Raw genomic sequence first — 24,423 nt, 5'->3', positions numbered from 1 at the left:
AGGATGTCACAGTCATCAACGATTGCAACTCTCCAACGTGAACCTATGAGCCCTGAGGAAACTCAGGGCTGAAGAGGATCCCTGCCATCTAGCAGCCATCAGACTGCAGTCACTCCCTGCGGTGAGCCCTAGGAAACTCAGGATGTAAACATACAGGATCCTGGCACAGATAGCTGAGGTGCGTATCAAAGGAATGATTTCAGTGAGCCCGGTCTCCTGCATCTGCCCATACATAGAAAAGGGGTAAATTCCTTAACTTGAGATAACTGGTTTTCTTTAATTAACAATAATCTTATGACGTTCCACACTGCCTGCCCTTTGTTGCCAAACTCCTATGTACCCTTGGCTGCCCCCTCGCTCTGAGCAGTCTCCAGAGTTACCTGAACCGCTGTCTCCCGGGCTGCAGTCCTCATTTTGCCCCAAATAAAACTTAACTTGCAACTTTCACCTTGTGCATTTTTTTAAGTCAACGCCACAAATACGTAAATAAGTAAACTGGTCACTTGTAGCGATCCTGGGGGAGGGCACGTCGCCGAGTGGCCAGCAGGCGGCGGAAGTGGAGGCGGCGGTGGGCAGTAGACCGCGTAGCAGCCGAGACACCACCTCCTGCCCGCAGCGCCCCAGGGGCCAACCTCAGGAGCAGGACGCGGTACTCCAGCCGGAAAGAGACTCGGGAACCGCCGTCCCCTTGGGCTCCCGGTTAAGGGCGGCACCTCCGCCAGCAGCCCCCGGCGGCGGCCGCGCTCCTGCCTGGCTTGCTTGGCGTCCCGGGTGGGCCCCGCTGGAGTCCCCGGCGCGCCCGCGATCGCTGGGTCATGGGCGCCGCCGGCTCGTCCGCGCTGGCCCGCCTGGGCCTCCCCGCGCCGCAGCCCCGGCCCCGCTGGCTCGGGGTCGCCGCGCTGGGACTGGCCGCGGTGGCGCTGGGGGCCGTGGTCTGGCGCCGCGCGCGGCCCAGGCGGCGCCGGCGGCTGCAGCAGGTGGGCACCGTGGCAGAGCTCTGGATCTACCCCGTCAAGTCCTGCAAGGGGGTGTCGGTGAAGGCGGCGGAGTGCACGGCCCTGGGGCTGCGCAGCGGTCACCTGCGGGACAGGTAGGGCTGAGCCCGGGAGCGGGGGAGGCCTGCGGAGTCCTTCTCTTACAAAGAAAGTGGGAGCTGGCCGGGGTCGGGGGAGCGGCAAGGAAGAAGAGGAAAGGGGGCCGTCACCTCCCAACAGCAGACCCAGGGTCCCGGTCTGCCTTCCTGCGATGGCTCGCGCCCCAGAGGAGGTGCGACATTGGTCCCCAGGTGTCAGCCGGTGCGCAAGCAAACTGACTCAACTCCGTCTAGCGGAAGGGGCGAGCTTCACAGGATTGGTCCCCGCCACTTTACTTTTACTGTCTCTTGAGAGCTTGGGGAAACTTGGAGCCACGGATCCAAGCCCTCAAAGAGCCCTCCAAGGTGGAGCACATAATCGTAACAACAACGATTAAAGTTTCAGATTCTTGCAGCTTAAAAAGTGCTATTACATACTTTATTTTCCCTAATTCTCTCATGCACCTTTTTTTTTTTTTTTTTTTTTTTGCGGTACGCGGGCCTCACTGTTGTGGCCTCTCCCGTTGCGGAGCACAGGCTCCGGACGCGCAGGCTCAGCGGCCAGGGCTCACGGGCCCAGGGCCCAGCCGCTCCGCGGCATGTGGGATCTTCCTGGACCGGGGCACGAACCCGTGTCCCCTGCATCGGCAGGCGGACTCTCAACCACTGTGCCACCAGGGAAGCCCCATGCACCCTTTTATGGATAAAGAAACTGAGGTTCAGAGCCACACAGCAGTGGCATCGGGACTCTTGTTTTCTTTAGCACACTGGTGCTTTGTAAATAGGGGTTTTATTCATGCCCTACCTGGGTAGTATCGACCTGTGTGAATTCCTGGGGTTCTGCAAAGATCTCAAAGGCCCAGAGCAAGAAGCTTTGTCCTATTCTGGGTCTGGCCTCGGCCTCAGTGTAAGGCTGCACTTCAGACTCCCTTCCAGACCAGCCCTCAGCTTCTGTAGGTAACACACAGGACTGATGAGGGTTGTAACTTTTCCCCCTTCCAGTCCCCCAGACAGAGGGCAATTGGTGACACAGTGGAACGGTGAGCTGTTTTTGTCATCATACTATCAAAAAGTGTGATGGAGAGAAGCAAACAAAAGCTTGCAGTCCTAGGTGGTAATTGACTCAATGTGACAAGTGCCAGGGAGCACAGAGGAAGGAGCATGAGAAACTGGGGTGGTCAGGAAGGACTTCATAGCTGGAACTGAAAATGTGGTATATACACACTTTGGAATATTATTCACCCACAAAAAGAAGTTCTAATACATGCTAGAGCACAGACAAATCTTGAAAACGTTATGTTAAGTGAAATAAGCCAGACACAAAAGGACAAACATTATATAGTTCCAATTATATGAAATACCTAGAACAGGCAAATTCATAGAGATAGAAAGCGGATTAGATGTCGCCAGGGGCTGGGGAGACAGGGGAATGGAATGGGTAGTTATTGCTTCATGGGTTCAGAGTTTCTGTTTGTGATGACGAAAATGTTTTGGAAATACACAGTGGTGATGGTTGCACAACACTATGAAAGTATTTAATGCCACTGAATTGTGCACTTAAAAATGGTTAAAGTTATATTGTTTTCACGTCCATTCTCTGTTGTTGGAAATTTGGGTTGTTTCTACTTTTTGGCGTCGTGAAGAAGGCTGCTGTGAATATTGGCGCCCAAGTATCTGTTGGAGTCCCTGCTTTCAGTTCTTCTGGGTGTGTACCTAAGAGTATGCCAAGTATTTTATGTTGTGTATATCTTGCCGCAATAAAAAAATTAAAAAGAAAAAGAAAGGCTGGCATGTGTGAGGGCACAGGTGGTAAGACTGGCTGGGAGGGTAGCTGGATGATGAAGGGCCTTGCCTGCCTTGCTGAAGAGTTAGGGGTTTTATTCTGAAAGTAGGAACCACAGGGCGGCGGTGGTGGGTTGCGGTTTGCAGAAGGGGGTGACATGATCAGATATGTATTTTAGAAATATCAGACTACCATTATTACTAGGAAAGATTACCAGAAAGAATATTCACGTGCTAGTACCAAGGATTTGGGACATCCTGTATCCAGGATGAAGGATTGGTCAGAGGGAATTCCTTCGGGAAAGGTCTTACACTAACTTTATTTTTCTAGCATAGCTGAACAACTCAACCGCGATGACCCGCCCGAGGTGATGATCTAAAGTATCTGCCATATTTTTTTCTTATGTCTCTGGCTTCCCAAAGCACAAGCTCACTTCTATCCTTGTAATCATTCCATTCAGTGTGAATGGAAATGACCAAAATGTCAATGTTTAGCTTCCTCAGTAGCTGAAACGTCCTCTATACAAACCATCATTTTTTTTTTTTTTAACTAGGAACAGTTCTTTCTATTGCTTTTATTTCTCCATTTATCTTTGTTTTGGGAAGTACCTCTAGACCTTGAGTACTGGGCCCAAAAATATTGTCCATATCAACAATAGGCCTTTTGGAAAATTGCAGAAGTCACAGCTCTGAATACTGAAACATTAATGTTTTTTTAAAGTTGGGGGTGGATTTGGCAAAGTGTAAGTGGCATTGTTTGCTGTTCAGCTTGACTCCACCCTCTGAGAACAATACAGCAACGTCTCCTTGTACCAGGCACCATGCTTCCTTGTCTTTCTCCAAGATAGATTCCTATCATCTCCTTAGAGCATGTTTATGAAAGTGACCAGACTTTCTGGCAATTGAGATGGACGTATAATTAACTTCTTTGATTTCTGTGCCATCAAGGAGTCCAAAATGTTCTGCAGATATTTTGTCTGATGCATGAGTGATTATTAAACACTTTGAAATTAACTGACAGATTCAGTCTTGCTGGGCTGATGAGCTGATGTTTAGGACAGGCAGACAGACTGACACACACACACATATACACACGCACACAAACTCACACACACCAGTCTTACAGCAAGGAAATCAAACATGACAGTGCATCACTGAAACTCCCCCAGAGACTGGCTGCCTGTCATTGTGGGCCATGCATACCTTGTGTTTTGAAAATGGCAGGTTTTGGCTTGTGATCAACAAGGAGGGGAATATGGTTACTGCTCGACAGGAACCCCGCCTGGTCCTGATTTCCCCGACCTGTGAGGGTGACACCCTGACCCTCAGTGCAGCCTACACGAAGGACCTGCGGCTGCCCATCAAGACACCCACCACAAATGCAGTGCACAAGTGCAGGTAAGGAAAGGATAGCTCTTAATCCTTGTGTGAGCATTTATTCCTGCAGTTTTGGGAAAATGGGAAATGTGGCGGAAATCTGGAGAAACACTGTCAATAATTAACCATTGATTGTAAATGTACCATATGTAGGGTCAGGTCCTCAACATCGTGATGATCTAAAAGAAGGTGGAAAAGGGGAGCAGCTTCAGAACTGTGTGTTGATGTGGGGCAGAGAAACATAAAAGACTTATGTAGAAAACTATGGGATCAAAGGCATATTGACATGTCAACAAGAGAAAAATAACACCACCAGAGGATAAAGGACAAAAATGGGGTTGAAGTGAGTGGGGAGAGGGTCCTGGAAGAGGTGAGGTTAGATCAATGTATTACCCTAGGATCATGTCTATGTTGACTGGAAAGACTGGGAATCTTCCAAATCTGAGTTATGGTGGGAGTTGCAAATGGCTATATGACCTATGATATTTAGTTCTGATGAAAGGAAGTTCCAAAATAGAAAAGACCAGCTGCAACCAGAAGAGCGTTCTGACCTGCAGATGCCCAGGTGTCCCTGTAATAGTGAGAGTGGAGATTCAGCCAGGAGACTGCTCTGTACAGAGTGTCTTTCCTCAACATCAGAAGGCCCTCAAGGGAGCAAATATTCCAGAAAACTAGCTCTGCTTTTAAGAAATCATGTCTAGAGTTCATTTTTTTATCTTATTATGAGAAAGTTAAAATATGGTCTAATTATACTTTTGTTACAGTTTCTGCATTTTGAATGAAAATGCCACGTGAATGCTTAATTAGTCCACAGCCTATCATAGAAAATAACATCCCATCAAAAAATGTAGTTACTTGAAAAATGTCTAAAGACCCCCAAAAGTTCATAAAATGCAGAACTAATATGATTTCTGTAATATCAGAATTTTAAACATAGTAATATGTTTTCGTTTTAATTTGATGGTTTTTCTGATTATGAAAGTAATACATATTCATTGTTGAGAAATTGGAAAATACCAAAAAAGGGAAGAAAACAAAACCCATCTGAGATAACTATGATTCATATTTTGACATATTTTCTTTCTGTCTCTATGGCTAATACTTTAAAAACCAAATTGAAATAGTACCAATCTTGAATATGGTTTATATACTTAAGTGTACGTTGAGTATTTTTTCAGATTGTTAAAAACATGGGTGTCCTCGAATGCATTTTAGCACATCCCATGTTTATACATTTGGATTGTTTTCAGTTTTTCCCAGGTATGAAGAAGAATGTGATGGATAACTTGGCATAAATCTCTGTTCATATCTCTTATTATTTCCTTAGGGAAAAAATTTTAGCAGTGGTTTTGCCAGCGACAAGAGTACGGCTCCTATAGACTTTTGATATATGTTGCTCAATTGCTTTGCAGAATGGTTATACCAGCTCTATATTCACCAGCAGTTTATAAGCATATCTGTCTCATCTCATTCTGACCATTATGTTCAAAAGTATTTTGCCATTTTTGTGTTAAAAACGGTAATTTCTTATTGATTTAATTTGCATTCATCATTGTCTGAGGCAAACTTTTTAATATGCCTATTGCAATTTGTATTTCATGTTTCTCCATATTCTGATTCCTGTTTGTCGGACGCTGTTATGTTACCAAACGCAATCTGTGTGCCCGATGCACAGTGAGGCCAAGCAATACCAAAACGTCGGAGTTTGGAGCAGAAAAAGATTTACTGCAGGGCCATGCAAGGAGACGGGTGGCTTATGCCTTAAAAAGCCCTGAACTCCCTGAAAGCTTTCAGCAAAGCCCCTTTCTAGGAGAGGTGAGGGGGGGCGTGGTTAGTTGTTGCAAACTGCTTGGGGTCACATCCTTTGTTCTTGAGGTCAGGTCACGGTCAGGTCATGATGTTCCTATAAACCTCCACCAAAACAAACGTTAGCAAATACCAATCAGAAATGTGAACGGGAGAGACTGAAGCTGGTAGAAGCTTTTACCTTAATGCCAGTGTCCATGTACTCCAGTTGCTGAGGCCTCCATGGAGACGGCTGCGACCATTAGGTCCAAGCCTGGCCCTGACGGTGGGGGAGCCGTGGCGAGGGCTCTGGAGCTCTGCAGGACACAGCCCTCAGCCTATCCCCGGTGCCCTCAGCTCACCCACCCGGAGGCTCTAGGGCTTGGAGGGCTCTGGGGAAAAGGAGCACTCCGCCTGCCATCACACTCCCTGCCCCAGGACCGCTCAGTGTCAGCCCCCATCCCCGAGGCCGGGCGCTAACAGCTGCAAGCCCGCCCTGTCCCTATTTCACGAATGTGGCGCCTGCAGCCCTCACTGCCAGCAGCACCAGGGCCTCAGGCCTTCCACGGCCCGCCTGCTGGCTCCTGGGGAAGGAGTGGCAGTGACGGGCCGTGGCGTCGGGCTGACCGCGGGCGGCTACTCAAACCTGCTGGCCCGGCCCACTGAGCATGCCTGGCCCCTATTACAGTTGGATATATACCCATACTTTCTTGTGGTTAAAATTTTTTTAATTTAATTACTGGTTCACTTGGAATTATGTGGAAACTTTTTTCATGGTCCCATACAGGCTTTTGGTCCATGCCCCAAAGACTACACAAGGTCACGTTTGGAAACTGCAGAATCAGAAAGCTTAGATTAGGGTAAAGATGCCAAGAGCCCTTGGGACTCAGGTTTCCTTTGACAACCCCCAAACTATTAGAACTAATAAATGAATTCAGCAAGGTTGCAGGAGACAACATTAACATACAGAAATCTGTTAAGTTTATCAAGTAGATAAGAAACAAGGATTTACTGTATAGCAGAGGGAATTATATCCAATATCTTATAATAACTTGTAATGGAATATAATCTGCAAAAGTACTGAATCGCTATGCTATATACCCGAAACGAACACAATATTGTAAATCAACTATACTTCAAAAAAAAAGCGGGGGCGGGGAACAAGGCTTGAAACTGCGTCTTCATTTTGAGCTTCCACATGGTTCAGAGGCAGGGCCAGGCTAAAATGACATCTCCTGATAATGTAGGACTTACAGCGACATCATAGCCTGGTGCAGCCTTTTGGATATGTGTAGGACATGGTAGGATGTCCAGATCTTCAAATATCTGTTCTTTGCCCACAACCCCTGCAGAGTGCATGGCCTGGAGATCGAGGGCAGGGACTGCGGTGAGGCCGCAGCCCAGTGGATAACAAACTTCCTGAAGACGCAGCCGTACCGCCTGGTGCACTTTGAACCTCACATGCAACCGAGAAATTCTCACCAGATCGAAGACCTGTTTCGACCCACAGACCAGGTCAGAGGAGCATCCCTTGGCTTTGGCCTTTGTTGTGTCCTATGGAAGACAGGCTTCCTTGGAAAGGGGAGAACAGGGCGGCATGTCTGCTGAGCTCGGTTCTGTCACTTTGCCATTACTTTCGTCACAAGCAATTGCAAAAAGTAAGGCCCTTCCACTAGGAGCACCATCTGTGTTTCTCGATTTAGGGGACTCTTGCATTTTTGCCTGAGAGCAAAAATTCCTATTCACAGAAACCTTCTGGTGCTAATGCAGCTTCAAAACTGTTCTAGGTCAGTATCTTTCCCACTCCATTCTGTAATTGCATGTGGAGTCCAACCTTTTTACACTGTGACTGCAATGGTGTGGCAGCTCACAGTTGGGCCGATGAGTGTGGGTATGGAGATCCACAGATTTAAAATGACCAGACTGGCCCTTAAAGAAATAAGGCTGTAAGAATTCATCATGAGAGTGAAACATACAATGCTATGTAGTGCCATTGCCACGGCCATGCTGAACATTGATTTGCAGGTTGCGTGAAAAATAAGTATCTGTGGAATCAGTGAATATTTTTTATCACACAAAATGAGGCCATCAAACCTTAACAAAATAAATGTGTGAGAGTTTGGAGGATGAGAAAGGGACAGCTCTAAGATTCTGAGACCATGTTCTCTTCACTCCATCATGTAATTCCTGGTATCTGCAAGGCTATTTAAAGCTTCTGAATCCCCGTGACTTTTCTGTAAATAGAACTAGAGAAATACTTAGATCATGTGGGGAGGTGGGGTGGGGGAGGGGTGGAAGGTTCCAGGAATCAGACCCATGTGACCTCTGAGAAATGCCTCTGTGAGCCTCATGCTATAACAGCTCCTATTTCCCCATCAGATCCCGTACTCAGATGCCAGCCCCTTCTTGATCCTTTCTGAGGCATCGTTGGCAGATCTCAACTCCAGGCTAGAGAAGAAAGTTAAGGCAACTAACTTCCGGCCCAATATCATAATTTCAGGGTGTGGTGTCTATGCAGAGGTAACGCTCTACCTTTCTTGCCCCTTTCCTTGGATTTAACTTTTTTTTTTTTTTTAAGGTATGAGAGTCTTTGCTGTTGTATTAGATTATTCAGAAGGATGCGTTAGGTATTGGCTCTGTATTATGCAATGATTCAAGTTTGCAATGTCTTGAGCATCTGATCAGTACAGACTTCTGTGTGGAGGATACAAATATAAATGAGGCAAGATGCTGGCGTCAAGGGGCAGTTCAGGGTCTGAGACTTCTAAGGAGAATTCCAAGGTGGCAGGTTCATTTTGAGTCAAGTGTACTTAGCATAGAATACATGATCTGTGTGGGCCACAGAGCAGGATGTGGAAGGTGGCCTTCCTGTGTAGTTGAGGGCTCCCTTGGGAAGACAGTCATTTACAGCAGGGCTGCTGTGGGTGGGTGGTGGAGGGACACTGTCCCCAAGCTGAGATGGCACTTCCCTAAAACTCTTCCAGTGCCACCTTCAACCTGAGTGAGATGGCTCAGCCAAGGGCTGCCCCACGTCAAGAACCCAGACTGTACCACAGCCCACAGGAGCTCTGAGCATTCTAGGGGCCGGGCGTTGGGTCAGGACATCTGGATCTGAATCCCCCTGCTTCAATAAGTGGCCGTCTGACCCCGGATAAGTCCTGGAACTTTCTGAGACCTCTGCTTCTTGCGTTTATAAAATGTGAGTAATTTCAGCTGACGCCTCCCCCAAAAGCACCAAGATGTAGAAAGTGCCCAGAGAGGTGGGCAGTGGTTTCATTGCTATAATCAAAGTAAAGAAGCTTGGTTCAGGCTATTGATCCCTCCCTGACTGTGGCCCCCTTTAAGCTTCCTCTCTTCCTGGCTTTGGTCTTTGTATCACGGTTCACATGGAAGACATTTCCTACCCCACGGTCTGAGATGGGCAGATGAAGACGGGATAAGTTCAGAGGGGATGGCCCAGAGTAGGACCTCAGATTTAGGAGGTTTCTTTGAACTGACTCTTGTCCTAGAAGGCTTTCTCTCTGATTCTAAGTGGTCCCTAATTGGGATTCTTTCATACTTTAAGTTGGATGTTAATACAACGCTTCAGCTGGGCTGGCCTCATGTTTTGGAATAATGTTTCACACATCACACAATGGGTTAGTGCCCCTGTGTACTATGCACTGTGAATAGACCTGTAGGAAAACCGGGATTGAAGAAACAGTTGCTTCTCCGAAGGAGTTCACAGTCCAGGTGATTAGAATGTGAACAGGTAGTTACAGACAGGTAAGACAGGCCAGGAAGTTGGTGAGCCTAGGGTGGTAGGTGACCAGCCAACCAACTTTTTTAACACAGACAGGAGGGGGGGGGTGACTGGGCAGTATGGGCTCAGGCTCATAAAGAATGGAAATTTATTTCTCACAGTTCTGGAGGCTGGCAAGTCCAAGATCAAGGCACCTGCAGATTCGTGCAGGTGTCTGGTGAGGACTTGCTTCCTGGTTCATAGATGGCTGTCTTCACTCTGTGACCTCATGTGGTGGAAGGGACAAGGGAGATGCCTGGAGTCCCGTTTTTTTTTCTTTAAGATTTGTTTTGATGTGGACCATTTTTAAAGTCTTTATTGAATTTATTACAATATTGCTTCTGTTTTATGTTTTGGTTTTTTGGCTACGAGGCATGTGGGATCTTAGCTCCCTGACCAGGGATCGAAACCACACCCCCTGCATTGCAAGGCAAAATATTAACCACCGGACCACCAGGGAAGTCCCCTGGAGCCCCTTTTATAAGGACACTAATTCCGTTCACAAGGGTACCACCCCCATGACCTCATCACCCCCCAAAGGCCACCTTCTCCAAATACCAACACACTGGGGATTAGGTTTCAACATATGAAGGTTGGGAGGACACAAACCCTCAGTCTGTAGCAATCTCTGTCTCTACTCATGCCCTGGTCTGCGTTTTTCAAAACCTTCTCCACACTGAGGACCCCTTGACTAACATCTTTACACCAGAACACTCCCTCTGCCTTCTCTGTATTTCCACCGGGGTATCTCGTCTCAGATTCAGGAGGTCCAACACTGAGGGCTGAATTTCCACTCCCAAGTCTGCTCTGCCCAGCCTTGCACATCTCAGTGTACGGCAGCTCTGACTTCTAGCTGCTCAGGCCCCAAAGTGGGAACCACTCTTCTCTTCCTTCACCTCCCACATTTGAATAATCAACAAATCTTGGTGGCTCTGTCCTCTTGCCATGCTTCTCCACTTCCTCTCTGGGCCAGGTCACCACCCTCTCTCCTGTGGTTTGTTGCAAGAGCCTCTCTTCACTGGTCTATCCTTGACTGACCCCCACCACCCTACAAGGTCTATTCTCATCACAGCTAAGGTCAAAGTCATCTGTAAATGTAACTCACATCATGTCCTCCTACTCAAAACTCTCTCTGTGTTCTGCATCTCTCTTCAAGTAAAACATGGGGTCCTTGTAATTGCTGTCAGGGCCCTATGGGATGCCACACCCTCCTAGTTCCAGAGCTTTACTTCCTGTCACTCTTCCCTTCTTTGTCTCTCTGCTGCTTCCTCCCCCGGGACCTTTGCTCTTACTGGTGCCTCTGTCTGGCATGCCCTCCCTCAGGTATCTGCATGGTTCACTCCCTTACCTCTTTCACTTCCCTGTTGAGGTCTTCCCTCCCCTTCAGTGAGGCCTTCCCTGATCACCCTGTACCCTGCTTGGCCTGCATGTCCTAGTCCCCCCCAGCCCACATCCCCACCTGATACACCGTGTTTACTGGGGGATTTGTTGTCTGTTTCCCCTACACATGCTTTCTGGGGACAGGACTTGACCATTGTTGTTCTCCCAGCTCCTAGAAAAACACCAAGCAAGAATTCTTTGCTAAGTGAATGAATGAGCCTAGGTTGGCCAGGTGGCGCAGAAGGAAGAAACACTGAGGGAGGGGGCACACGAGCAGGGCTGCGCTGGCACGGAGATAACTGCTGTCTTTTACAGCATCGGCGCTCAGGGAGGGGCGTTGAGAGCCAAGGTCCTTGGTGTCAAGGGGTATCCCCTTCAGAGGAAGGGTCTGGAAAGGATTTTAGGCAAGAGAGTGGCAAAAACAGATTTACATTGTGCACATCTGCCTGCGGCAGGGATCTCGAGACGATTAGGGCAGGTGGTGCCAGGTGCAGTGGGCGAAGCAGACTGTCCAGAGGCTGAGGACCTGCACGGAGGCTTCTGGGAAGAGAACCCCCTCCTCATTTCAGAACCTGCCTCTTGTGATCGTGGTCCTTCTCTGCATCCCTTCACACCCATCATCTGTTCTCCTCACCCTCACTTCTCAGACCTTCACTTCAGTCCAAGGCTACCCTTCTCCCCTCCCTCCTTCAGAGACCTCTTCCTGGTCATCAATGCCCTCCCCTTGGACCAATAGGCACTACTTATGGAACTTTCCCTCCCTGGCGGCACTGCTCTTGTGCTTTTGCTGTTTCTCCTCCCCCTACTCCTCACTCAGGTAGGGGCTTCCAAAATGTCTGGCCTTGACCCTTCTCTTTCTCTACCTTCCCTTGGTGATGACACCCTCTCCTGCAGCTTCACCATCTGTCACCCTTATGTGGGTCCTTCCCAAGGGTCCAACCGTGGACTCCCCCTTGCTGTGCTGGGCTACATTTCTGACTGTCTGCTGGGAGTTTTCATATGTTCTGTGGACCTAGCAAACTTGTCCTCATAAGCTCCGCAAATTCCTCTTGACTTCACAACGTCTATCCTGGCTACCATATTCCTTCTTTCACCCTGGCTTAGAGCTTGTAAGTCACCCCTGACTCTTTCTTCTCCCATGTGCCCCTCATCCCCAGCCCCAGTCTGCTCCCTCTCTGTTCTCAGCCGCCAGCTAGATCACCTTTGTTGTCTCAAGTCTGGACCACTGAGTGGTCATGGATGTTGTCACAGCCGAGCCTCTCAGAGCACCAGAGTGATCTCTTCTACTCTAAAAGTTTGTGACAGTCAGTGTTGCTGCCTTGCTCAAAAGCCTTCAGTGGCTCCCCAGTTCTCAAAAGTCCCAAATTGCCCACTCTACCATTCTGGTCCCTTCGTAATCTTGCCACACTTTGCTTTCCCAGCCTTTACTTCCAATAAAAACTCCAAGCTACAGACTGGACTGAGAACTATATAAGGACTATATTCTCTCATCTCCTGCTCACCCCAAGTCTTGCCTCTCGTCCCACTTAGAAACTCCTGGCCTTCTTTAAAAGCCCAGATGAAAAGCCACCTCCCCTGAGAGATCTGTTCTGATTGCCAGACCTGGAAGAGCTGCTTCTCTTTTCCAAAACCACACTGTGCTGTGTCTGTGCCTCTCCATATCCAGCTTCTCCTGTTTCAATTTCTTATCACCTCAAGATAACATGTTCTTTAGGAAGATTTTTATGGGCGCTTCTCTAACGTTTAATACGGTTCTGGGCCCATAGCCTGCATTCAACATGTAAATAGTTTTCTCCTTTTCCGCCAGTTTGCCAAAGAGATACTTTCCTGATGGTGGAATTTTTAACTTATTTATCTGTGACGCAATCCCCAACAGTTTTTATTGCCCATAAAAGGGGTTCTGTAAATATTTCTTTAATTAAAAATAAATTAATTTCCTAACCAGAACCTTCATTTCTCTCTTTTCAGATCTTTTATGTTTTTTTTTTTTTTTGTGACCACAGTGCCTCCTGGTGGAGAAATGTACACAGAGCAGGCTGGGTTGCTCTAATCCGAGGTGCCCAGCTTTTTGGACTGTTCTGAAATATGCAGTGAAGAGACTTATTTTATGATTAAAAAAACAAAAACAAAACCCTGCAATACACATATCAAGAATAATACACACTGTCAGAGTTAAAATTCTGGCCCTGGAACTTTTTCTCTGGCTTGAGATCAACAAAGGACTGGGCAGGTTTGTTTTAACTCATGGATTCCTGTCTTTGGCTCTCAGGCACCTTCTCTGTGAGGGTAAGAAGGTCAGAACCACAATCAAATGTCCTTCCTTCTTGTTACTGCCTGGAGTCCCCTCACTCTTCTTTTGTGCCTCTCAAAGTCTCCACCCTGGAAGACTCAATTCAGATCCTACCTTTACCTTAAAACCTTGCCTGCCCAGAGCAGCCTAAAAATCTCTTCTTCTAAGCCACCGGATCCATGCTTGTCTGCAAAGTTCAACCAGCCCACAGGGTGCTTGCTGTCTTGTAAAGCTTTTTCTCAACTTTTCTGAAACTTTTAAAAGGAATATTGACCCTTCACTTTTCATGTGTGTATGTTCTATCTCCCCTTCTGGATTTGAGGGACACAGTCCATTGATTTGATTTGTCCTGAAAAGTAAGCACCAGTGACCCGGGCCGTAGACACACTCCCCAGGAGGTTCCTGGGCTGGAGAGCTTTTTGAATGCTCCCATGGAGATGCAAAGGGAAGTAAAGCTACAGGCCTGCTCTGGATTTGTTCCTATCTGGCCAGGGGAGCTACAAGGTCAACAGACACAACGATTAAGGACATTAATCCACCTTAGGCCAGCACGAAGGGATCTGATACAACCTAGAGTAAGGCCCCCTCTCCATACCCTCTCCTCTCTTTCACCCGCTTCCTCCATTGGCCTGACCCTGGCCTTCCACAGCACCTCCAGTCAAGTGGGGTCAGTCAGGGAGGCTTCCTGAAGGAGAGGAGTTTCAATTCCAGCTTTACAAGTGAGAGGAGAGGGAGCATTTCATTTCAGGGGAAAGAACCAACAAGTCAAAGGCAGAGGGAGGGAGCAGGTAGGCGTGATGTACAGTTGGCCATCTTTGATGGAAGTGGCTTCATCAGCTGTTGAATCACGCGAAGTCCCTACACGGGTGGGTCAGGGCTGGGGATCCAAAGTGCTCACATGAGTTACGTGCTTTGTCCCCAGGACTCATGGAATGAGCTTCTCATTGGTGATGTGGAACTGAAAAGGGTGATGGCTTGCTCCAGGTGAGGTGCATGCACTGCTGCCCAGGAGACGGAGGGGAGGGGGAAGATCGTCTGCTTTGTCCCGTGTATGATGCCCTGTGTGTGTGTGTCCAGGTGCATTTTAACCACGGTGGACCCGGACACGGGCGTCATGAGCAGGAAGGAGCCTCTGGAGACCCTGAAGAGGTAAGACTAAGTGATTTAACGTCTCTGCGAGGAAGCAGGGAAAACACCACGCAGGTGTATTCTTGAAGTGGAAGCGGGTCCTGGTGACTGGATAGTTTGGGAAACATTCCTGGGTGTTTTGGTCCCCAGAATGCCTGCTTGGCATTTTATTTTATTTTATTTTTCATTTAGAAAAATAATTTTATTTTTCATTTAGAATTCATTTTATTTTTCATTTAGAATTCATGATCCGAACACACCAATTACAATGCAACAGCAAAACATGGTTTAGATGTTTTGGCAAACTTTATTGTGGACTGAGTATTTGGTGACATCACAAATTCATTAGGTGTGATAGGGGCTTTCTGGTGCTATAAGAAATGCCTATATGTTTTAAGAGAAGCATGTTGAAGTATATAGGAGTGAAGTGATGTGATATCTGGGGTGTGCTATTATTTTAGCAAAAGAACACGTGGAAAAATGTGGCAAATCTTGATAAATAGAATCTGGGTGATAATTATGTGGGGATTCATTGCACCATTTTTTCTACTTTTATGTTTATGTTAAAATTTTCATAATGACTTTTTTTTTTTTTTTGCCCGTGCCGCATGGCATGAGGGATCTTAGTTCCCCGACCAGGGATCGAACCAGAGGCCCCTGCGGTGGAAGCGCAGAGTCTTAACCACTGGACTGCCAGGGAAGTCCCATAACAATTTTTTAATGAAAGACAATGACAGACAATAAGTTTAAATTGCATGGAATGATATTTAAGATAAGATTCATTTTAAAAAGCTGATTACAAATTAACATATATAGTATTGACTTTTTTTGTTTATTTGATTTTCCTTTTTGAAATATATAAATGTGCCTGAGTAGCTAAAAGCCTGGCAGGCTGTAAACTGAAACATTCATGGCTCTTTTGGTAATGAAATTATGGAGAAAATATATATTCTGGTATGTAGCCTCTAAACTTTCTATAATCAACCTGCAGTACTTTTGCTAAAACAACAATTTATGATTCACACACTTCTGTGCTGTTATCTGTCAAATCTGTGGCCGGGATATTGCTGAAACCCTGAAATGCTCGTCTTCACTGGTCCCTTCCATGTTGAATGCAGGATCGCAGGTGGGGTGTCAGGTCTCATCTCTGCAGCCCCTGAGACCCTCGGGTTTGACCTTGACATGCATCCTCGGGTATCACTTGCAGGGGGGAGGGGGAAGGCAGGGAGGATGGTGGCCCCTGCTTTAGGCAAAACCCTGGAAGACTTGAGGAAAGAATGCAGTGGAAGTTTGGTCACCTGACATCAAAGCCCTCATGAAAGAGCACATTAAGGGCTGGCTATGCTTGGGCTCGTGTGACCAAACTTGTTCCCCTGGAATGGGAGTCTCTTTCGTTCCATCTCTCATCAAGCTCATGGCCCTCTTTGGACCAACAATCTAGTCTACTTGGATCAGCACCCGCCCCTCTCTGCTGATCCTGCTGTCCCAGAAGCTACTAATCTGGCCCCCTCCCTGGCAGGCTGAAGCCTGGGGTAAGGGGCTCTGTCCCAAACAGCACGTTGCCCCCAGGCATGAAGCCAGCACCTGTGGTCCATGGAGACCAGTGTCGTGCATCAAGGCCAGGCTACAGCGAGGTAAACAGCTGGCCTTCCAGGGGCCAGGCCACATGGCAGAGAGAGGGAAGTCAGGAACACGCTCAAACAAGGTGGGTTGGAGGGAGGTTGGGAGGGGAGGTACAGAGAGGGATTCTTGATGTGAAGGGCAAATGGCTGCTTTTTATCTGAGTCCCCACCATGGGTTGTGGATTTGTGGGAATATTCAAAGAAGGGGCTACGGACCAGCTTAAGGCAAATCCCATCCTTTTGAGGGATGTTGTGTATATCTCAATGCCCAAAACAACATTAATTTTCTGTAAAAAGTTAATACGATGGAACACTTAAGATTTGTACATTTCACTCCATGTAAATTTTATCCCCTCCCCGCAAAGTTAAGAAATTTTAACCCTAGGAAATGATGTGCCAGCTGAACTGTTTAGAGGTGAAATTTACCGAAGTCTGCAACGTACTTGGAAATGGAAAAATAAATTACGATGGACCGATGGATGGATAAATACGTGATAAAGGAAATATAGTAAAATGTTATATGCAGGGTCCACATGGTTGGTAATTGGATGGTCTCTTTAAAATTCTTTGAACTTGTTTGCCTGTTGGAGAATGGTCCCAATAAAATGTTGGGGAAGAGTTTACTAGATGTGGTGGGACATTCCAGAGAGGAGGGGTTCTGAGAACCGGCAGTGATGTCCTCAGAATGTTCTGGCTCACTCACCACGAGAACAAATCAGAGTTTGGTCTTCCCACTTTCCTGTGCTCACAGAGGAGCTACACGGAAGATGAAGGCAGGGTGGACCCGGGAAGGCGTCCTGTCGTGGGTGTTGGGAGCCCTGGTTCTAACAGGTGATCCACAGGCCCCCCTCTGTCTCAGGCCCTGGTGGACAGGCCTTGATGGTTCTGTGTGCAAACCAGACAGGTGATTTGGGGAATTGACTGTCATCTTTTTTTTTTTTTTAATATTTATTTATTTGATTTACTTGGCTGTGCCAAGCCTTAGTTGTGGCCCGTGGGATCTTCGTTGCCGCGGGCGGGATCTTTTTAGTTGTGGGATGTATTTCCCTGGCCAGGAATGGAACCCAGCCCCCTGCATTGGGAGCATGGAACCTTAACCACTGGACCACCAAGTCCCCGTCATCCTTTTTTTTTTTTTTTTTTTTTTTTAACATCTTGTTCTTTCTCTCTTCCCAACACTGTGCTTGGAGTCTGGCACCTTTCCCTCTGGATTCACAAAGTGCCTGTGTTTGGGCCAGTCTTCTGAATCTTCAGTGCCTCCCCCCAGCCTGTCAGGAGCCTGTGTTTATAGAAGGAGGGTAATTGAGCCCAACACAGAGCCAAGGCAGGCAGGCAGGGTCTCCGGGAGCAGCACAGCCCTCCTGGTCGCCTGCAGGCTCTCAGGAACCATCCCAACCTAATTTGTCCTAATACCCCAGGAGATGGGTGCCAGCCTAGGTGTCTTCTCCTGTATCTTACTGAGATGTAAATTGCCACAGATGCAGTAATTTATGTTCTCCCCAGGACAGACGGCCATAAATCAGGAAGAGAAAGGCCCCGGCTGCCTGACATAAATCACAGAAGCGAAGCAAAGTGGTGTCAGGAGCATCCTCTCTGCTCTCCGGCTCTCTGGCAGGATGCTGGGAGCCACACTGCCTTCCCTCTTCCTGGGTCGCCTGTTCCCAGGGCTGTGCTGCTTCGGGGATGCAAGTTCTCAGCAGGGAGACCACTGCTGAATAGCTATGGGTCTCAGGCCCAGGGGAGCCTTTGTCTGGGAAATACTCACAGCCCGAAGCACGGTGCAGGCTGGTCTGCTGGCTTGAAAATATGAAGAGAGAATTATTCTTTTCTTTCTGAAGGGAGAGTGGCTCCCACACTGATCCCACAGGAGTGGTGGGGGTCTATCGCTGTTGCTTTCAATAGAAAGAATAAAGTTCGTTTGTTCTGTGGATGCACTAGTTTTGTTGGATGCAGGAATACTTGGACAGTAAGGGCGTTTGCCGCTCTCCGCTTGAGTTAGGCTGTGATGTGCCGAGCTAAAGACAGAAGGATTTAGTGATAGTGATGCCGTGGAAGGAGACAACCGCCCCGCAGCCAATCTGGCTCTATCACCTCCCAGTAACGTGTGACATTGGCAAGTCAGCTACGTGCTTGATGCTTCCGTTTCTTTATTTGTAAAAACTGGGCTAATAATACATCTCCTGGTTCACGCTCCCCCTTGATCAGAATAAAGCAATAAATACTGTTTTTCTAATAGATGATAAAATACATAACGACCATGTAGGCTATGGTGATTGATAGTCTCAGCTTATGAACTTGACACCTTCCGAGAGAGGGAAAATCCTGGAGACACTCCTTTCCAGTTTCTGAGGCTGCATTAAATGCAACGCAGCCCAACCTGCTCAGCCTTTGTCTCCTCCTCTCCGTGGTGTCTTCACGGTGCTGTTTTATTCCTGATCTGGCCGTATACATAGCAGGTTGGGAGGTCCCAGAAGTGGCCTGTGCCCCTCGGTGGGGACCCAGCGGTGATCCGAGACCCTGCCTGCAAGTCAGGGTCTGGGCATTGACCAGTAAATGAGTGAACCAAGCAGCCCTCACCGGTGCACAGCACTTTACAGGTAACAGTTTCCACTCACACCGCGCCCTTAAGGATGGAGACCTCTGTTTAAGGTAAACAGAAAGTCTTGTGTCTCCCATTAGAGTCAGTCGTTTGCTTCATATTTATTGAGAGAAAATGCACTAAGAAAGGCGTTTTTAAATGGCTTTGTAATTGATTAATCCCATCGTCATCAACAACAAAATATATATATATATTTGGAGAAAAAAAATCATAGGCGATCCGTGTATGAGGTAATGCCGTGTTTTCCGTCTCTTGAGCAAGGCTGGGTGTGCCCGTGAATTCACAGACCGCTGACAATACCGCCTCAAGCCCACAAGGGGTCGCCGTTGATCTCGTTTGTAGAGTCTGCCCCGTAGCCCTGCAGGGACGGTGTCAGCAGGGGCGCAGGTGGGACGGAGCTGGGGCGGCTGGCAGGGCAAGAAGGTCGCCTCGCCCCCGCGACTGTCACCTGCGTTTGTCCCTGCCTCCCCCCTCCCCGAGCAGGTTAAGGTCCTGGGCTGGGAGGGGCGACGGCTTCTGTGGGTCCTCCGCTCCTAAGTTACCTGGGGGGTAGTACGTGTGTGCTTGCGTGGTTGATGGGAAGAGGCAGGGGAGACCCCGTTCGTGTAAGAGAATAAATATTAACCCCCTCAGCTCTTCTCAGGCCTGCGCGTGTACTCAGGAGGTATAAGGAGGACCAAGGATCACATCCCTGGTGGGAAAAGTCCTGACTCTGGAGTGAGCCAGACCTTAGTCCCGGCCCCAGCCTGACCACTTGGCTCTGTGATCTTGGCCAAGTCCGTCACTCCTCTGATAGCCCCCCTGTAAAGTGGGGACGATACGCATTCCCACATAGACTTGTTGGAAGGATTAAGGGATCATCTGTGTGATGTTCTTCATAAAGTGTCAACGTATGATGCACAGAACTCCAACTCTCAGTTCCCTCCCTGAGATAATCAGAACCTCAGGCTACCGAGCTTGCAACAAGGAGAAATACCAAGCCATAAAAGTAGCCGACCTGCCCGGATCCTGAAGAAGTCACCCTCCAACGGACACAGATCCCCAGATGTCCTTGGTATTGCATGCTGACAGGAGAGGCAGGCTAGGAGAGGTGCCTGGTTCCCAGGGTCCAAGGTCATTGCAGAGACCTGGCTACAGTACAGGGTCTCCAGAAAGAAGCTCTAGATTTGACCCTCTCCATTTTCTCATTAGCCACTTCTGATTTGAAGAACAAAAGTAGGACTGATTTGTTGCAATAGTTTTTTTTTTCCTCAAGGCATAGTAGAATGAAAAAAAAATACTTTCCATCGAAATGTTTTAAATATAAAAGTGATGTAAAGTTGGAGTTAGCCTTTGTTATAAAGCAGAAACTGACACACCCTTGTAAAGCAATTATACTCCAATAAAGACGTTTAAAAAAATGGAGTTAGCTTAAATGAGAAACAGAAGGAAAACATTCTCCTGGTGGAGGTGGGGTGAGGGAAAATCTTGCCGTGTCATTCACACGCATCTCATCTACACTCTTCATGGGGATTCTTGTGTTTTCTGGCCGACAAAGATATGATACTACTTCTAACAGAGGATTTTACTCACCAACACATTCATCTGTTCAACAAATGATTGTGGGCCACCAGTGACATACAGTGCCCAGCCCTGGGTGTGAGTAGTACAAGGGGGTTAGTTAGTCACATCCCCTGCTCTCTACGCACTCTCTGTCTTGTACAGTAGAACAGATAGACACATGCCCTGACACTGTAGGACACAGCATGTGAGTGGCAAGGGGCGAGAGGAGAAAATTGAGGATGGGGAAACCACTCCTGGCTTCCTTCCTAGGAGAGGTGGCATTTGATTTGGACCTTGAAGAAAAGGTAGAATTCTAATGCTCGGGTAATGGAGGGAGGGGATCCCACAGAGGAACCCCCAAGCCAGGAAAATGCAAAGCAAGGTGAAAGGACATTGAGGAATCCAACAGAGCACTGCAGAAGTGCACAGAAAGGGCAGAGGGGGACAGGTTTTGAAAAAGCTGGCTGGGGCCAGGTCAAGAGCCTTGCATGCCAGGCTGAAGACTTGGAATGTTATTCCTCAGGCACTGGGGATCCATTGAAAGTTTCTGAGCCTCGGAGTGATAAGACCAGAGCAAAATTAAGAAAGTAACGTAGGGTAGTGTTAAGAGTGAATTGAAAGTGGAGGAGGGGAGAATGAGGAAGATTGGTTGGTTAAGAAGTTATTATAGGGCTTCCCTGGTGGCTCAGTGGTTGAGAATCTGCCTGCTAATGCAGGGGACACGGGTTCGAGCCCTGGTCTGGGAAGATCCCACATGCCGCGGAGCAACTAGGCCCGTGAGCCACAACCACTGAGCCTGTGCGTCTGGAGCCTGTGCTCCGCAACAAGAGAGGCCGCGATAGTGAGAGGCCCGCACACCGCGATGAAGAGTGGCCGCCGCTTGCCGCAACTAGAGAAAGTCCTCGTACAGAAACGAAGACCCAACACAGCAAAAATAAGTAAATAAATTACTAAACTCCTACCCCCAACATCTAAAAAAAAAAAAAAAAAGCGCTGGCTATTTAAAAAAAAAATAAAAAGAAGTTATTATAGGGACTTCCCAGGTTCGATCCCTGGTCGGGGAACTAAGATCCCACATGCTGTGTGGTGTGGCCAAAAAAAAAAAAAAAAAGAAGGTATTATAGTCATCTGAGGATGCTTGAAGGGAGATTGTGACAGTGGGAGAAAAAGTGAGCAAATTCAAAAGATGTGGTACAGGAAGAACCTCAGGACCTGGCAGCTATGGACAAGCTGTGGAAAGTGAGGGAAAAGATATAAAGGATGACTCCAGGGCTCTGAGCCTGATGGACTGGTAGGATGACAGGCATGGAGAGAGGCCGAGGAAAAAGGGAAGTGATCAAGTATGTCTGAGCATCTCGAGTCTCTAACCTCTTAATGCTGAAAACAGGAACATTCCAAGGAGAAAAGAGGTGGGAATATGGCCATTGGTTATGCTTGGTAGTTGGTGCATTGGGCGGGCAGTTTACTGTACAACCCCAGGAAGCTCTGTTCTATTAGTCGGGGTGGGAACAGTGCTCGCTGGAGCTAGGCAACCCATTGGCCTTTGGGGGTAGATCTTTCAGCCGAGAAGAAATCACATGCTGTTTAATCTCTTGCTTCTGGTTGGCTGTGATTCATGGTGTTCTTTCTCCTGTTGCAGTTATCGCCTGTGTGACCCTTCTGAACGAAAGTTATATGGAAAATCACCTCTCTTCGGACAGTATTTTGTTCTGGAAAACCCAGGGACCATCCAAGTGGGAGACCCTGTGTACCTGCTCGGCCAGGAATAGGAATCATATGTCCTGGAATAGCAGGTGTCTTTAAAAAATGTCCTCAAAAATGCCAACACTTGAAGCACAGTATTTTGGACACCTTGGCATTTTCTTTAGATCTGTGATCTCCAAGTGTTTCATCTTTTGGACGCTTCCTTGTGTCTCAGTGCTTCCAGCATCCCAGTGCACAAAGTGAAGAAAGAGAGTTTTGATAACTTAATAGGACTTCCGTAAGTCACTTAAATGACAAGGCAGGATTCTAAAAACCACTTGTTTAACTGTGATTGTGGAATAATTCTTTCTCCTTCTTCTCCATTCACCTACCCAGAGGGCTAACTCCCATCCTCTCATTGCTACTCTTTAGGGAAAGAGGAGAGAAGAGAAAGAGTAAGAGTGGGGGAGTGAGAAGAATGTTCTGGAATCTTTTAGTACCCCATGCCCAGGGCATGCAATGGAAATTAAATAGCTCTCCGAATAAGGCTGGACTGTCACTTCACTTTTCTCCTCAAGCCCTAGACAAGCTTTTAAAAGGGCATAAGGAGCCTGACCTTCAGGAAACACTTAGGATGTTCATTTTCCATAGATCATCTTGGATCTGACACTATTGTCTCTCAGACAGTGTCCATGAGGATTTGATGGATCTTCATAGCATGCAGTACCTCTGGGCTGTAGGACAGCAGAGATGCCAGGGTAGAAAATCAACTCATGAGAGCAGCGTTGCAGTCAGACTCTGATAGGTAATATGTGGAAAGCAAGACAAAAACCTTCCTTGCCTTGAAATGGAGTATCAACTATATCCCATTGGTGAGCCCAAACTTTTCCCAGTATATGAGAGTGAACTGTAGCACTAAGTAGGGGAAGCGCCCTTGCCTGATGTGGTCTGAGATGCTGTTTGACCTTGCCCAGGGAAACGATGGTGCCCGTCTTAAGAGCAAAAAGAAATAGTCTGAAAAGGACATGATGCCACCTAGTGGCACTGAATGACAGCTCAGCCTTTCTCAGCTTTTCAGCTGTTGAAAAGAGGGAAACTTGTGGATGGGTTTTAGTTTTCTATCCTAGAAAAGTTTTTTGAAAGAAAGTGGGGTACCCTCCAGGTACTCTCTGTTTCTCTGCTGTGGGCATTTGGTTCTAAAAGCGTGGTTGTGCCGTCACGGGGTCCTTCTGGATCTCGCTGGTCCCATCAACTCAAGACTGGTTGCTCCTCCTCAAAATCAGGGTGAAAAAGTTCTGAAGTCCATGCATGAGAAGAAGCGTGATTGTGTGATTTGAAATAAATGGCTTTATTTTAGGTTTTGAATAAAACCTTTCAAAGGTGAAAAAGAAAACATATGCCGATTCACTTAAAAACCAATATCTGATTTTTCTCCTGATCAGATTATATAACTCTAAGATCTGATGAAGTATATCTTTCATTGCCATTTTGCCCTTTGACTGTATTAGGAAGCTAAGTCATGAAAAATGTGTTTCAAAACTGTAAATAAATGGAAGCTGCTTTAACTGGTTTCAGATCGTACTCACTTCTTGGCAGGAAGTCAGACTTTGGAAGCTGACCGATGTGAATGGGCAAAACCAATCACCCTGTCACCTGACACACACACATGCAGCATCCTCCGGCGAACGCCCGTCTTTGAAGGGCTGTCAAGTAAACATGCTTTTTACCAAAAGCTGTGCATGTTTCACTTTGGTTTTATAAAAGAGTTTAGTAATCATTGGAACCAAGCCTAGCTCTGAGGTAAAGTTACAAGGTAACAGGTGCACATATGTATTCTGCTTGGTGAATCTATTGCAATGTGTTTTTCACACACGGCGTGAAGTGCAATTAGAATAATGAATCCGTTAACCTTGGCCCATGACCTTCCCCAATAGATCCACTTTATGCTGAAACTACAGATAGATTAAGGCAAAAATAAGAGTTCAGCAAGTGGCATTACTAATGGGACCTCGTGAACCCATGGCAGAATGCACACAGGATTTAGGAAACCACGTGAACGTCGGATCTCTGAGAGCAGCCAACAGGCACTGATGAGAAACTCAAGGTTGGTTCGGTGGATATCCCAAGATATTTATAACCAGTGGCAAGCTGAATGCCTTCGACCTGAACTTCTAACCCCTTGTCAATAGTAACAGCCACTTCCCCAGGGACTCAATCTGTTTCAAAGGCCACACTCACGCGGAGCCTGTCCTTCTGTGTACTGCAGGGGAGTCCTCCAGTGGAAGGGGGCTCTAACCCTAACACCTCCCTCATTTGTCTGGAGCCTCCTTCTGCTACTCAGAGTGTGAGGAAGATTCCAGTTTAAAGACAGAGGTTCCAATG

General features: G+C 47.4%; 1 protein-coding gene across 1 annotated transcript; it reads left to right on the top strand.

Moving 5' to 3' along the window:
- Window positions 1-815: 815 nt before the first annotated feature.
- On the top strand, window positions 816-22,127 carry MTARC1 (mitochondrial amidoxime reducing component 1; the record flags this gene model as incomplete). Its single annotated transcript, XM_079728441.1, has 7 exons — window positions 816-1,090; window positions 4,079-4,252; window positions 7,369-7,531; window positions 8,396-8,536; window positions 14,390-14,451; window positions 14,545-14,616; window positions 21,998-22,127. The coding sequence occupies 7 exons, from the start codon at window positions 816-818 to the stop codon at window positions 22,125-22,127; spliced, it is 1,017 nt and encodes a 338-aa protein (XP_079584567.1).
- Window positions 22,128-24,423: the final 2,296 nt, after the last annotated feature.

Source organism: Hyperoodon ampullatus (assembly GCF_949752795.1).
Source record: "Hyperoodon ampullatus genome assembly, chromosome: 2".
Classification (NCBI taxonomy): domain Eukaryota; kingdom Metazoa; phylum Chordata; class Mammalia; order Artiodactyla; family Ziphiidae; genus Hyperoodon; species Hyperoodon ampullatus.
This window is presented reverse-complemented; position numbering and strand designations above follow the sequence as displayed.